This window comes from Stegodyphus dumicola, chromosome X2 (genome assembly GCF_044657685.1).
Source record: "Stegodyphus dumicola isolate Sdum_Otavi_A_Nest chromosome X2, ASM4465768v1".
In the NCBI taxonomy this organism is placed as follows: Eukaryota; Metazoa; Arthropoda; class Arachnida; order Araneae; family Eresidae; genus Stegodyphus; species Stegodyphus dumicola.
This window is the reverse complement of record NC_140781.1, coordinates 182,486,072-182,502,815: the sequence shown is the minus strand read 5'-3', so window position 1 is coordinate 182,502,815 and position 16,744 is coordinate 182,486,072. Positions and strand designations below refer to the sequence as shown.

General features: G+C 35.2%; 1 protein-coding gene across 1 annotated transcript in view; it reads right to left on the bottom strand.

The window, feature by feature from the left end:
• Positions 1–16,744, bottom strand: part of LOC118184027 (uncharacterized) — a 145,331-nt gene that overhangs the window by 70,320 nt on the left and 58,267 nt on the right. Inside the window, exon 3 of the mRNA XM_035353658.2 lies at positions 9,010–9,268. Coding sequence (XP_035209549.1) covers positions 9,010–9,268 — 259 coding nt within the window. The remainder of the gene's footprint in view (positions 1–9,009; positions 9,269–16,744) is intronic.

Sequence of the window (16,744 nt, the reverse complement as noted above, 5' to 3'; positions counted from 1 at the left end):
TCGTATTGATTATGTGTAATTTTTCTTCGTTCTTGAGATCTGAAAGAAGCTTTCACTCAGCATTAAACGGACCCTATAAGTTTGATTTTAAATGCTCAAAGATGAAATAAATAAAAACTGTATAGCTGTCAGTGAGAACGCAAATATCTTAAGAGGAAAGTTTTTAATTTAGCCTTCTCTTTTGCTTTAAAAGAAGCTTTAAGTACCCGAAAAACTTAATTAGAAATTAAAACTCAGTACTTTTGCTAAATTTGTTACGAGGATAAAACTAGTAGTTGCTTAATGATTCTTCCTAATTTACGTTTGTTGAAAGTATCATCAAAGCTCAGAATTATTGAATTTGGGAGTTTAAAATCAAGCGTTTGTATTTGAGGCAGAAATGAAACAAAACGAAACACTTTTTAGTTCCAGCTGTAAGGTGTTTTTGTTTTCTTTATTGGTGCTGTACTTCGTGTTCGGCCTCAAATTCACACGTATGTGATTATAATTCAGCTGGATCTCAACTATTATGGGTAAAATATTTCCTTCAGCCGAACTCAAATTAAATTTAATTATACAAAACCGCAGACCAGAATATGAAGTATACGTAAATTGTTTGTATCCAGCCTGGTTTTAACAAGCTCAAGACTAAACGAAAATTTAACTTCATATTTAATAGAACTGACAGTAGGAGTTCCAAAAATTCTTCTATAAATACTAGGAACGCCTATCACACTGTTGTCGTCCTAACTCACTTCTCTCGCAGAAGAATAGATTATAACAGCGCTCTAAAGTCAGTATCCGGCTTTTCATAAAACGGTTTCCAAAAAGTTTAAATCCTTTCTACTCTAACTTTGTGCGAGAACTGTATGAGTAAGGTATAAACAGTCTTTCTCCTTTGGAGTATAATATATTCCGTTCAACTGGTACGTTGAAGAAAGAAGTTCTTACCCATCCAAGAATCCCAAACACAAACGAAAGTAAATTTAATACATTTCGATTTATAATTTATAAAATAGATAAGAATGTGCTCAATTATATGCTTTAAAAAATCGTTGTCTTTTTTTTAAATAAAATCCGAGGAAATACAGTTTTGAAAGCAACATCCAAAAATAATATTTGTTTAATTCATACGTTCAAATTAATATTTGTTCATTCATGTTTAATTCATTTGTTTACTCATATTCTCTATTTTGAATACGTATGAAAAAGCGTTTACTATTTACCTCATTTTAAATAAATAGACTAGTTTTGAGTTCCGGATCTTGACTAGCACTTGCGAAAATACTCGTGTAAATCAATGCATTAAAAACGAAGGTAGTAACGTGTAGAAACCATTCGATGGAGGGGAAAAAATGACTTAAATCATATCCCTCATTAGCTTAAAGAGATAAAAATAACGCGACGCAAATTATCTTTCAATTTTTTTCCTTCTGTCCTGGAACGATACTTTACATTGAAATATCTGGGAAATTTGGTACAAAAAGTACAAACATTTAAAAATTACTATTCCAAAAACAACTTGGAATTTATAAGAAATAAAACTGACTTCTTTCTCTTTTTATCTAAAACAATTCTGTTTTTAAGTCAAAAATACACATGAAACGTTTTCAGTAGTGAACATTGCACCACAAAACTAAAACAGCTAGAGCACTTGAATTTCATAATCTATAACCTTTCTGAAGAGAAACTTCCGTGTCATCTGATATCATAGGTAAAAGAATGAAAGCTTACGACGATGACTTTAAACCACGATACTGCTTATCTTATTTCCTTGTTGTCGCAAGGGAATAAGAGCAGGTGATTTCTCGAAATGAATTGTTTCGAAAAGCTTCTGCCCTCAAATTTAACACAAAGATTTTAACCTCTGAATTTATTTAACTTTATGTATCAACAGTTTTTACTAAAAGGCAGTCATTCTGTCTTGTAATTATTATACGAAAAGGAATCTTCTTAGTAAAATTGCAATTCAGTCATGAAGTAAGTTTTTACTGCCAGTTCTTAATACTGCAAAATAAGGTAAATAGCAGCATTAAAAATTTAATTTTCTCTTTATTTATTTCGCACAGTTATTAAACAAATAAGTATGCGGAATGAACAAACATAAATTCAAATATAATGCTTTAAAAATTGTCCTCGTGGTAAAATTTAATAAAGCGAAAATTGGCGCATCTTTAGTATTTGCACTCAGAAAGAATCGTTTTAGCTTTCCTTTTAGTTTATGATCAGTTACCTTATTTCTTTCCAGAAGAACTAGTATTACTTTACTTTGGTTGTTAATTTTACTTCAGTTTTATTCTCTTACTAAAATGTATAAAATCTTTAATTGAGAAAATATAAATAAACTGGTTTTGATGACAGTATTCTAATAAAAAAGCATTAAGCAGGCTAAAAAAGTAAATGAAATTATGATTGAAACTTCCCTTATGTATGTACACTACTGCTGAAGAAATAAGCAACAAAGGCAAAATACGCAATGAAACAAAAACTATTTAATGGATATGCGTGAACTTGATCCAAGAGGTTAGTGTGGCATTACTATACCCGCCAGCAAACAATAAAGCAAAGGCGTGCAAAAACGTATGGATTACGACAATCACATCGCGAAAGACCAAATGGGTTGGGAGAATGTGCAATGGAAACATTACGTTAATAACGGGTATGAAGCCCTCTAGTTTAAATGCATGTTTGACAACGGCGCGGCAAGCTGACAATAGTGTCTTTGATCGCTTGTTGTTGCAGTAGCGCCCATTCCTGTAGTAATGCACAGCTCGTGGAGGAAGCCTGGTGTCACAGGGTGACCTACTATCCGTTGTCCTAACATGTCCCACGCATGTTATACGGAATTCGGGTCTGGCGGTCTAGCAGATCACTGCAGATGTCGAAAGGTTTCTCTCTCGAGATAACTCCGCACCATTTGAGCTGTATGGGTGCTAGCGTTGTCATTCATAAACTTGCCGTTGGTACCCATTGCTGTGATATAAAGATGCATAAGGGAGTGTAGAATTTAGTCGTGATATAGGACGGCTGTGAAGGAACAACCAGGAATCACGTAGATGTCGGTGGGGCCATTCGTTGCTATCCCAGCCAATATAAGTAAGCCTCCTCCTATGTAATGGTCTCTTTCGACGATGTTTGCGCCCGATGGCGCGTCCCTGGCTCTAGCCATATCATTGACTTTCGGGAAACGTTCTGGATGTTAAATCGAGATTCACCTGTAAAGAGTACATTGCCCCACTGCTTGATGTCCAACTGCCATTGTTACGGCCCACTTCAACCGTTGTCTGACACGCGATTGCGACAAAGGAACACATACCACAGGTCGTCGGACGTACAGGCCACCTTCATACAGTCAACCCGACACAGTTTGGCGGGATATGAGTCGTCCTGTAGCAGCAGAGAGATCGATACCAGCTGTCGCACTATTAGTGATCTACGGCGTCTTGCACACAGCATGAGGAAGCGATCGTCTGTCTTTGTGGTAATCCTCTGGCGTCCACACCCAAGTGTTCTACAGGGTTTTTGATCTTTTTGGTAACGACTTCACAACGTATTCATGAAACTGTGATGCACATTCAGCTCTCTCGCTCCAGCTTGCAACATCTCGACAGCCCTCAAACGCATTTCATCGTGCAAATGGTGTCTTCCGTTCATGCTTTACGCTTTGGCTATCTCGGATTATACAAAACTATGTCTGCTTGCGAACTGACGCATAGGTCCGGCATGCCGTTTGTGGTGATTGCCTATTTGCATTCGGCGATGCAACCTTTACCTCATATGCAAATTGCATATTTTAATTGTCCTTTTTTTTATTCGTACTAGAATGCTTTTGATGCTTATTTGTTGAGCACGGGGGTATAATAACCACACTAGCGTACTTACGCAGAATAATTTGTTTCCGAAAAAGAAGACTGTAATATTTGCCTCTCAAAAATACAGAGAGAGTATTCCTATTCGGAATTAAAGATAAATAAATACTGAATTTTTAGAATTTTCAAAGAAACATTATTAAACCAAAGCCAGGCCATTGAACATCAGGTTATTAGGCGGCGAGCTCTCCAATACGTCTTAACAATACAATCCAAATCATTAAGTGTAGAACACTCTCCCAGATGAGCAGCAGCCGTGTCTTGTCCAGAGTCACACAGAACTCATTCAGGTGAATCAGTAAGTTTAAAATGAAATTAACAGGCACCAAGTCAATCGTGTCCTGTCAAAAAGTCTAAAGTAGGCCATAGCGCCAATACGGGCTGAGTCTGGGACACTGTGATTATCATACAGCATACTCCAGGGCTTAACACCAGCAGCGTAGGAAGCTATACGACAAAATGGTTGCTTGAAAATTCTCTTATTCTCTTTATTTCTAATTAAGCAGAATGGAGCGGAAGGTCTCTATAAAACTTTTGGAGAATATCCTTTCCTTTCTTTGCCGAAAGGTTCGCCATATAATTTAAATAGAGACCACAATGTGATGGTACCCATTGGAAAACAACTTTTGCCTGAATCCTTATCCTCCCTGCAAGTCTTTGTATGAGAACTCCTATTCTCCTGGTTGCTTTCAAAGCCTAGACCGCAGAGATAGGATCTGAAAAAAAATACAGCCTTCTCAAGAGAGGAATGACAAAGAGCAAGTTGTTGCGGGACTACATAAATAGTTTCGAGTTCTCCATCAAAGTGAATTATAAATGAGCCAACACGTAGGTAAAATGAAAAAAAGGTCACTAAAATACCAACACTGGCACCCTGAGCAAAATCCAAGCGACATTCATTAGTGTAAATTTGAAGTCACGCGTCAGAAGGAAAACGAGTGCTGACATTTTCTACAGAGACTACTAATCTTACAGAGTTTTCTTCAATTCGACTTCTGAAATTATCAAGGCGACTATTACTATTCGTTTAAGTTCTAATATATCTGCTTTCATTGATTTAGAAATTATTGATCATAACCCGCGTACTGTTGAAATTTCAGTTGCGAATTTTGATTTTGCCTTGTTTTCCAATTATTTTGAACTCTGTACGAACATTGATGCTTATCTTACAAAAATCACTCGTTGTGTTTCGAGGAAAAAGATGCAACATTTGATCTAGGGTATGGATTCAAACAGTAAATCAGATATCTGGTTTAGTCACTTCACTGACTCAAGAGATTTAAAACTGAGCGAGCTTCTGAGCACTTGCCATCTTTCTGCTATTAATGAAGATTGTGGACCCACTTTTTGTGGCACAAAGGGACCTAGTTACATTGACGTAACAGTTGTTGAACGGAGTCTTCTTCAGAATATCCAAAAGTGGTGTATTCCTGAGGTTGAATCTGTGTCTGATCATAAGACGATTCGTTTTGAAATTTCTATGCCTTATGTGAGAAATAGTTTGAAATATGCCGTGAAAAGTGTTCTTTTAAGCATCAAAAGAGCAAACTGGAGTGATTTTCAAAATTGATATATAAATTATAAGAGAGAATTACTTAGCTCTTTGCAAAAATGTACTTCTCCAGAGATGTTAGGTAACATTGTTGTAAACTTCGCGATTTAATTATTTCTGCTGCAGAACAATCCACCCCATTGAAGAAATCTCATTTACATAATGTCCCATGGGGTCAATCGAGATCGATTGTATGCGCAAACAGTTAAACGCAGCTAGAAGGAGATATCAAAGAACCAAAAATGCTTGTCTAGATCAGAAACACTTTCCAGTGGTGTAAAAAAAGCTAGAATTGTGACTATTTCTAAAAATGCTAAAGTTAAGCGGTATAGTATTGAAAATATCAGATGCATCAGCCTTCTGCCATGCTTAAGCAAATGTCTCGAAAAACATAATACAAGCAGACTGAATTGGCACTTAAAAAGCAGAAATATTTTGGATGATCATCAGTATGGCTTTACGTCTCAGCGTTCAGCTGTAGATGGGCTTCTTCGCGTATTTGACATAGAAAAGAAAGGGAAAAGAAAAACTACGTCACGGATTTAATGTTTCTGCATATAAAAGGAGCATTTGACAATGTTTGGTGACCAAGAATCGTAAATTTACTGAAGCGTGCTGATATACGTAGGAACATCTTCTACCTGATCAATGACGTTTTGCATACTCACACTGTAGAACTTTCTATGTGTGATATTACGAAAGAATACAGTTTGGAAAAGGACAGTCCCAAAGGATCAGTGTCTGGACACTTCTTGGGGAATGTTACAACTAATGATGTTTTGTGTAAACTATCAGATTTTCAAAACTGTTTTAAAATTGCTTTTGCGGGTGATCTGCTCTTAATTGTTCAATGTAAAAGTTTCGTTAATGCTTGTTTTTATCTCAAGCTTTACTTGATACTGCTTTTCAAAGGTCTAAACTTTTTAAATTGAAATTCAATCCGCTTAAAAGCAAAGTTATGATGGTAAAAAATGAATACTAACTGCAGAATAAGCTTATTATTTGGGGACGTTCCTATACAAGAAGTTACCCAAATAAAATAATTAGGAGTTATCTTGGATTTTCAATGGAAATATCGTATTTCAAATCTCACAGGAAAATGAGAAAAGGTATTCTGAGGATTATTTAAAATTTCTAAACATACTATGGGGTCAAGACAGATGATTTTAAATTGATCTATAGCCAAGGAATAGTGCCGGTTATTTCCTATGCTTCAAGGGTTTGGGGCAGTTATTTACTGAAAAAGTAAACTGCAAGTTTCTAAGGAAAATTCAAAGATTTCTTTTAAGCCTTACTTTCGTTTGTGGCTCCAGGACTATTAGTTACGAGGCGCTTTTTAATGTATCTGGTATTCTACCTATGGATATATATATATTGAGAAATTGTGTCGTGAAGGAAAGCATTTGCAGGCAATCCTCATCAAATTCACTTGACAGCATTCTTCCAGTTTCTTCTTTGCATGCATCCTTTTAACAAGAATACCATACCAGTTGTTGGCTATTACGCTGCTATTCTTGCAGAGTACAAATTAATTTGTTTTACAGACGGAAGTTGGATTGAGTGATAAGGTTGGCCTTGCTTTTGTTATTTATGAAGATTGAAAAGCATCAAGATTTTATCTGAGGGAGAGATCAACACGTCATTTGAATAATTCAGAACCAGCTGAATATATAACATATATGTTGTATTCAGGGTAGTCCTATAACACTTCTATTTAACTCCTGCCGACCTTTTCAGAATGCGGAAGTGTTTTACGTGTTCTTAACTTGACATGCTCAGCGTGTTTGATGCACTTCAATTTGCTATCAAAGATGCAACCCAAATAAATTGAAACATCATTATGCTGCAAAACAGTGCACCTATAAACAAGGTGAGGGATGAAGGTTTGCCTATTTAAAGTAAAGACCTGGCAAGTAGTCTTTTTTAATTTGGTGGTCGTGTTATTTTCCAGATCAGCAACCCAGTGTTTCAAGACCCAAATTTAAGATGTTATTTAGCGTGAATTGGTCTTTTCTCGATGTTTAGCACAAACTAGCAAGATCACCCTCAAAAAGAGCCATATCAAACAACCCGTCGGAGGACAAGATATCAGGGAGATCATTAATAAATACCTTTAATAAAGTAAGGCTAATCACGGTACCCTGGGGTAAGCCAGTTTTGCTTTGTTTAAAGCTGGATATGTAATCACCAAAACGAGTGGTATAGAAATGCTGGGAAAGAAAATTCCTAATCTATTGAAAACATATTGTTATAAACGCCCAGGGTCTATAATTTTGGTTACATCTGAGTCGCCAAACACTACCAAAAGCAGCCTTAACGTATACTAACACAGTTAGAACAGAGTTTCTCCCGTGAATGGCATCCTTGATAGACTGGCTTAGAAACGTCTCTTAAAGAAACATAACGAAGCTCTTAACTACGACCGTTATGTCTTCAAAAACTTGATTTCGAAGTGTGCTTTGAAATGGTTTAAATAGGTACGAGTGTGGTACTGCCTTGTCACTCAGCAGTAAAGACAGAAAATACTAGTTCTCGATTCTAAGTCTTACTTAATATTTAAATGTTCCTAAATTAGATTTGTTATAAAAAAGAAATTTTAAACTGTAACTCAAAAGAAAAGAAAATATTCGTTATGGGAGAATGAAGTTAAATTTCGGATTACAAAATAACTCCGAAAAAACTTATACAACAGAAATGTAACACTTTATAAACATGAAAGTTTGCCAGAGTTATTCTACAAGCATAAAAAGTGTATCAATATTCTATGAGTTTTGTTTACACGACACGTGCCCAAGACGCACTCCAGTTCTGCCCAGATGCGTTGGTTTCTCTTATGTTACTCCCCTGGAGTTCCTGTGATGTTGCTTTCCTATTTTGATGTTGCTGACAGTAGATTTCTCATTGATTTCAACTGCTGTCGTAGTTGCAAAATCTTCCAAATGTTTGGATGTAGAATACCAAGATTGTGGCTGAGTTAGATTTATTGATATTTATCGGCTACTCATGTAACTTTTTATAACTTTCAACACTGTTCTCCTGACTAGCAAATATTTAAACGATCATACGGGGTCTTACACTGGAAAACAGCAATCTAGAACTGTCGATCTTGGATCTTCATGGATCTTTAATCATTCTGCTTACAAAATGCACATTGCAAAATAGCAACGGACAAACTCTTCGCATATTCGAAAATACACAATGCTTTCTGCTGTAAACTCATTATTTTGAAAATGGAAGTCATGTCTGCTATACAATGTGTCTTAAAAAGTTTACAAGCAGAATTAAAAACATTCTTCCGCTACACGAACATCAAACACATACATAATCCATAACTTTAAAATTATAGGACTCCAAATCCCAATGCAACACTTGAAAGTATCCTGTATACAAATGCACGCTGATTGAAGAGCGATTTCCTTTTTTTTCTTTAAAAGTTTTCCCACTTATTTTTCTGGTAATGTTTTGTACTGCATAAATAAACTAATATTTACGAGCGTTAAGAAAAAAAAAGGTGGAATACAGAACTGCAATAAAACAAAAAGGAATTAAAATTTAAAAGAAAATTATACATTAGGTTCTATGCATAGATTGTTGCACTGAATAAATTACCTTGAGGGTGGATGCCAATGTTCCACTCGAACCCTCCAAATGCAAAATAAGCGGTTTCGGCATTGCTGAGTTTGTGATGGGGTCCAAATGGTAAATGGCTCATCCTCAAATCCACTTCATACACAGTGAGGGCATTACTCATAGTGAGATCCATTAGAAATTCTCCGTTCTCGTCGGAAAATTTCCTTGATTGCAATTCGCTCATCAGTATCCATCGAGCAGGGCCTTGGGCTGGCTGATCTGCGTTGAAACGGCATTGCTGTAAATATATCCCTGATTACATCAAATGCATACTTTTGCTAAGTTATTGGAAAAATGAAAAGAAAATACATTCAGTATGAAACATTACTAAATACTATGGCATGTAGTAGGTTCACATATTGCAGAGTGATAAATTAAAATTTTATCTTCAAGGCGTCAATAGTATTGTGTAAGTAGATACTTAGCTAATACTTTTTGGAAACTTTTTGACTTGTGTTTGCAATAAATCATTCATGTTAGATTCTAGCTAGTGCCGCAAGACTAGATGGTATCAAAGTAAAGAAATTATTAAACTCTTGAAGAAATGTTAAATGCTTAATAATGCTTATAGGTGCGAATATCAGAAACTCAGACAATATTTCACATGTAATGTTTTTTCGAAAACAGCAAGTCTTGCGAAACTTAACAGTATTACTACATTTTTATTACCTTCTTATATTTAGGATTATAATTATTTGCTTAATATGTACGAATTTTGGGAATATGTGTCCCTAAAATAACAATGGCTGTTATGAAGCTGACAGCTTAAATATCGCAGAAAAGTTAATGATTAGTGACGAAGAAATCTTTTAAACTTATTACATCGTGTACAAGAGGAGTTCGGTAAGTTTTAATACATTTCTTACGATTAAATGTGTAAATCTATTTTATAGTTTTGTATGTAATTTTTCCTGACTTCAAAGCACTTGGCTGTCGAATTCCATCAAAAAAGAATGTTTTGTTACAACCCCTAAGCGATACCTGAATGTCAACTTTCACGTTATAATCGTCGATGTAACATGGAGCATGCAAATCCTGCCACTGGTTTTAAAGAAAAAACACTAAAAAACAATCAATTGAAGCCTGGTCTGATGAATATGGTGAGTGAGTGGGGAAGTTGAAATCCACATTGCTGAATAGAGATCCAAGAAACCTGAGCTTTGAATACATGGCGTTGTTATGAAAAGAAAACATTTTCTTGCTGAATTTGCTATGATGTGTTCCCTTTATGACTTGCCAGAGTTTAGTTAGAAAGTTGACATAATAGATAACTGTTATCGTGCTCTTATGTTGGAAGTAATAAACGAGAAACCGCTGCTTTTCGTATAAAAAATGGCAGCCAAAATCTTCCAAGAACTCTTCTGTGTTCTGAAATAGTGAAGACGGAGAGATTCAGTGTGTTTTTATAACATACTTCCTTGTTTAGTTTCCATGTGAATTCACGTCTCATCTACTGTTCTTAGACAAGCAAAAATTATATTCAACGGCTTTTATCTGAAATAATAGAGAATAACAACCCGAATATATTTCATTTCTGGCATTCGTACTCGTGATATCCATCTGGCCAGTGCCTTAAAAATCCTAGCTTCTCATGCAGTCTTTCTTTTACTAGCGATGTCGATTTTTTTTCGCAATTTGAGAAATTGTCACATATCCCTTTTTCACAATGGAATTCATCAGTGATCCGAGTGGCTAAGACCGCTGAATGTTGATAGTTTGAATCGACTTCAACTCAAGCAGAGAGTGGCTCATGTGTGTTTTTCGTGGCTTTTCCCAAGTGTGGCGTGAATATGAGCCTATTTGCAGAAAATCCTTCACGAAAGCATCCCTCCGCTTAGGCAGATATCCCTCGAGTGTTTTGGCGCATTCAGGTAACCTTGTGAGATCTATCTCTACTTTTCCACATATACTGACTTAGATCCTACAATGAACCTGGCGAATTCTCACACAGGCGTGAAATAAATACCAGCACAGAAGAAGGGTGAAAAATAACCCTTTATTAACTCAAACTAAAATAACAGACAGCATGGGCTTCGGGCGTTACAAAAACACCGTTCACTTGCGGCGATAGCTTGAACGTAGACGAGAATACAAATCAAATCTGAAAAAATAAATGAGTGCAAGAACGCACTTCAAAATTACTCCTAACAGATGGACTCACAGAAATCTAACCCGCGGGATACTAAAGTGATAAGGCCAAAAGACTTCCTCGAGTGACCGCGAAATAACAACGAAACGTGCGCTAGGCTAGCGAAACACGCTCTGAATAAACTGAGATAATCACACGTTTAAATAGCACTTCACTTAACTTCCTGGCGAGAGAATGTGAGTTTGAGAAGTTGAGAACAGCAAAACTTAAAATAAATTTTTTATGCAAATTAAGGAAAACCCTACAACCTAACTTCAACTTTCGAGCTCTTCGCAGACTTTCGTTTGTTGTCATGTCTACACTGTGGCTTTGTCAAAGGTTACTTAACGTGATGTATTACCCTCTTAACATGCGACCGCTCTTTTGACTGTGATATAGGAAGATGCAGTATCTCTATAGACTGCAGCCACACATTGCTAAATATTTGCTGGTTGTATGCAGGGCTGGCGCAAAGCAAGCGCAACCGGTGCGGATGCACTGGGCGGCAAAATCTTTAAAATTTAGATAACAGCCGAACAACAAAATGTTTATAGTTTAAGAAAAGCACTGGGCAGCAGCAGAATTTAGAGGCTTCAAAACTTTCAGGATTCAGGGAGGCACCGGACAGCTGAGCTTAGGACCCACAGAAATTTCACCGGGGGGGGGAATCCCTAGCGTCGGCTCTGGTGGCGTGTCTTCTTTTGTCAAAAACTCCGTCATCGATCGATGTTTAACGTTTGAAATCTCCATAGATATTACCAACTAACAATATTTCTCAGCATCCGAAAGTCAGCGATGAATACTAGTGGTCCTTGCATTCGATTTTTCATTCCAAAAGGATGATGCAATTAGACTAGAAGAGAAACACGCTAATGTGACAATCAAAATCATAAAAACAACCTTGTATTTAGCGTAAGTATATTGAAACACTCAAATATACTTACGATTCAATATACTTACGCTAAATACAAGGTTGTTTTTATGATTTTGATGATGCAATTGTTTTATTGCTTTTCGTCATCGCAGAAATATTACGTTATAATTAAATTTTGCAGGCAACGACGCTCTCAAATCTTTTGTCTAGACATAACTTATTTTATTTCTATTGATGTGATGATTCTTCTGTTTTTCTAATTGGATGATTTTAATATTCAACTGGAAAACAAGAGTCTTCTTTTACTGAGAGTATATTTTCCATATTTAGAGGCAAGTTTTAAGACAACAGATTTATGACACTTAAGTAAGACATTTTGGGCATAATGTGATTCATTAAATTTTTTATTCAGTATCAGAGTCGTTTAAGAATATACCTACATCATTTTTTTTTAAAGCTCTTATGTATGGTGTCAGCTGCCGCTAGCTATATATTTCAGCCAAAGGAGAATAAAATGCAAGAAAACTGAATCTCCATTTCGTCATAAAATTTAACTCATGCAGCCGAATCAGCTATCTTTACATCTGTCTTCAATATAATCTAGGGATCCTCCCTTTTATCTATTAACTAATTGTTGAGGAACCTAGTGAACTACTAAGCGAATAATTTATTTTTATTAAATTTTTATATATCGTAAACTCAAGAAGGGTTACTTACCCTTTATTGTTCAAAATAAAGTTGACAAGTGGTCCCTTTCTTAGGACGTACAACAAAGCCTCCACTTGGGCTTAAACTCAAATATGTAAGAAATGAGAACTTAACTGAAGATATTTAGCGGAAGCTAATACGGATTCTAAACTAGTTGGCCGGTAATATTAAATTAACTAACAAAGCTATCAAAGGCATATAATACGGCCGAGCGCAATAACAGCTTAGAGAGACGTAGCCGAAAGGCAAAAGGGCGCTATTCAGGAATCCTTAATTCTCTCTGTTGAAATCAGTTAATTTTAATTTTAAATACTCTCTACTACTCATTTTCATTTAACGCGATTCTAAAAACTCATTCTGGTAAGGAATTCTAAGCTCAAGATGGGAGAAGCAGGAAAATAACTGTTATAAAATTAGGATATACCTTACAATATCATTCTAAATTTTTTTGTATGCTAAGTGCATCATTGAGGAAAATGCGGAGTTACTTGAAGTATACGTCACATTTACAATTTAAAGAATTTTTCTTAAATTAAATGCTACATTTTGCATGGTATTCTCATTTTTACAGCCATAAACCCTTTTGGCCTTCTACCTGCCTGTTGTTTTTTTATCATTAGCTCCAGTAGTATATAAATGAAGTATGAAATAAAACATCTTAAAAAGTTGCACGAGTGAAGACTGATTATCTAGCCTTAATAGTAAGTAATATGTAACTGTATAAGAGATCTTTTCGCCCTCTCCCTTTTTTTGTTGCCGCTGACACCAATGAGGTATGGGAACTTAACATGGAAACTTCTGAGAAAGAATAAAGGGTTGATTTAGTTTAAGTTGCACTGATAGAGTGCTTAAAATTAGAATCAAAGTAGGTGGGTCTGCTAGAGGTCAGTCAAATTTTTGTTGTTACTAAAAATTGCTATGTGAAATCATTTTTGGTGTTGGAAAACTGCATATTAGAAAATAATTGCGTTTATTTAAAATTTGTAAAACAGAATAAATAAGACTTATTTATTTATATTATAATAATAAGATTTATTCATTATTATTATAAATAAAACAGAATAAATAAGATACGTTTATTTAAAATTTATTAAACTTATGATTTTATTTAGAGCTATTTTATTGAATAAAGTGCTCTGTCTGCAGTTGAAACTAATTACAGAACAAAGATAAATAGTTCTTTAATTAAAAGTTGTTTCTTTGAAAAGTAGCTCAAAGTTGATACATTTGTATGCTAGAAATAATGAATTTCCGGCATGCAGAAACAGCAGATGTTTAGGTACGAGCTTTAGGTAAGCTCAAGGTGGCTGCGACAAGACTTAATTGATAATTAGGAAAAGTAATTAAGTCATTACGGTTTTTTGTAACTCATGTCCAAAGACTTTGCCGTAACCAAATTTCTGAATTAATAAGACTGCTTCAATGTTCTTTTAACCTTAAAGAGTTCATTGCTGAATTTTAAATTATGCAATAAATAATATTTTATATGAAATACGCAAACACTATAAGCCTATAAAAGATATCTCTGCAAAATATTTTTGCAAACAGAAACATCCAAAAGTATTCATTTTTAATTGCTTAATCTTATGCGTTATTTTAGCAAGTTTAGTCTCTCTGTAGTTGCAGCTATGAGTTCCATTAAGAAAAGTAAAATGAAAAAACAATTTATTTGACGGTTACCGTTGAGCAAAAAGTACCATTATGGTTACTGAGTTTTTTTTTACATGAATTTCATTTTTCTTCATTTCATTATTCACAATCGAATAATTCTTTTTATTTCCTTATGAACAGTGAAAAAAAACTAGAAATAACCAAACTTAATCGTTTAACCGGAACTCGGTTTAACTAAAAGTGTGAAGATTAATAGTATTGAATCAACAACATTGAAAGTAAATATTTCCAGTTTTTAAAATTAGAGAGTTTTCTTTATTAAAATCATTTATTTTTTGTGAATTAAATATATTTTGAAAAGAAATCAACGATATTACATGCATGGAAATCACTGTATTTAATGTGTACTGCTTGTCAAACAGCTTCACATAGCTAGTTCCGTGAACGGAAAAACAAATACTTTTAATAACATAGTTAATGTAAATGTATCTTTATAAAGACTTAGGTTTAATTCTTGTCTTTTTGAGCCGAATGTAATTCCCATAGATTACGCCGCTCCCCAAAAAAGCATTATTCGAAATTGTTTCTAAATCCTTTTACTTCTAATAGAGTTCTACTACGCGATAAGAAAAGATTTGTTTCACCTGAAAAGCATTCTAGCAGAAGTTTTCTCTATAAATGTTAAGCTTTCATTTAGGAGATATTAGAACCACAGGTTGAGTTAAATGAAAATGTGTATAACCCGTAACTTGATCGTCAATACTTTATTGAAATGGGTTTGGATTCAAGACAGCAGAGCCCAGGCAGATTATTTCTATCATTTATCAGCTATTATGTATGACCAGACAATAATGTGCCTAATTACAACTAACATGCTTCAGTTTCTCAAGCGAATTCGAAGAGAAATCAATGAACAAATTTACGTAAGGTACATGATTTAGATATATTTGATCAAGAACAAATAATAGATGCGGATGCAGACAGCATTCAACAGGGTGACCCAAAAGTCCATTAACATTTGAAAATTCAATAATTCGCTGAATAATGTAGGTATAGAGGTAAAAATTGAGACACATGCTTAAAATGTCATGGGGTTTTATTGAAAGAAAAAAAAAGAGCTTAAAACCGCCAACAGATGGTGTTTCATATGATAAAAAAAGAAATAATTAGCATAACAATTGAATTTTAGCAAAGACTATATTCTTTAAAACAAATGTTCAACATTCATCAACAATGTTGTGAACAGCACTGTACAGCATATCTATAGGTATGGTGAGAAATTGCTGTCGCATGTTGTCTTTTAGCATCCTTAATGAGATTGGAGGATAGCTGTAGACTTGCGATTTCAGGGTAACCCTACAACCAATAATCACACGGATTGAGATCTAGGGACATGAGAGGCCAAACATGATGGAAGTGGTGGCTCAGCACTCGAGCGTCACCAAACGATGTGTGCAAGAGAGCTTTCACACGTGTAGCAATGTGGAGTGGAGCATCATCTTGCATAAAAGTCATACCTTCCAACAGGTATTTATCAGCCAGACTAGGGAGGATGCAATTCTGTAATATATCAGCGCGCCTTGCACTCGTCACACAGTCTGCTTAGCAGAACCACGCATTTCCTCGAAGAAAAAGGATCCGATCACGACTGATGTGATAAATCCACATCACACCGTGACCAATACCCAGAGGAGAGGATAGAAAAGTGACAAAATCATGAACAGACTGATTACCTCTCTTACTATAGTTCATTTAATACACGATTCTCATGCGGCTCATTGACATTTTGCTGCCCAGCGCCATATGTCGGCTTTTTTTTGCATGTTTTTTTTTCTTTCAATATCAGAATCAGAATTAAACGAAAAGCGAAAGTTCGAACTGAATTTTGGTAATCACACTATATAAGGAATAATAACTTTAGTGCCTTCCTCTTCCATACAGAGCTGAAATTCTTATCATTTATGCCTTGTACCACTCATCATCTCTCAAATAAACAACATTTTATAACTCAGGTCTTTACTGGCCTTGAAATTTTAATGAACAGTAACCAATACAATATCAAGAGAAAAAAAGAACCAGATGACCAATGATGCACCAAAGTTTGCTATCCTAGCTGCTATCGCAATGAGCTGCGTCTATTAAACTGGCTGGTTATTAAACTGGCTGATGTAAAAGATTTTGCAGAACAAGAAATGCAAAGAATGATAAAAGAAATTCAGAACTTCAAGCTGTGAATCCCAGAATCTATAGATGAGTGCTCTCTTATCACATAATACTAAACCTTAATTCGCTTTTCCCATTTTACTATCGAATGTTACATATGCTACAAGCCCATCTAACAGGGCTATTATACTCAAATTCAGATGGTAGCGCTTCCAAATGAATGGCACTCA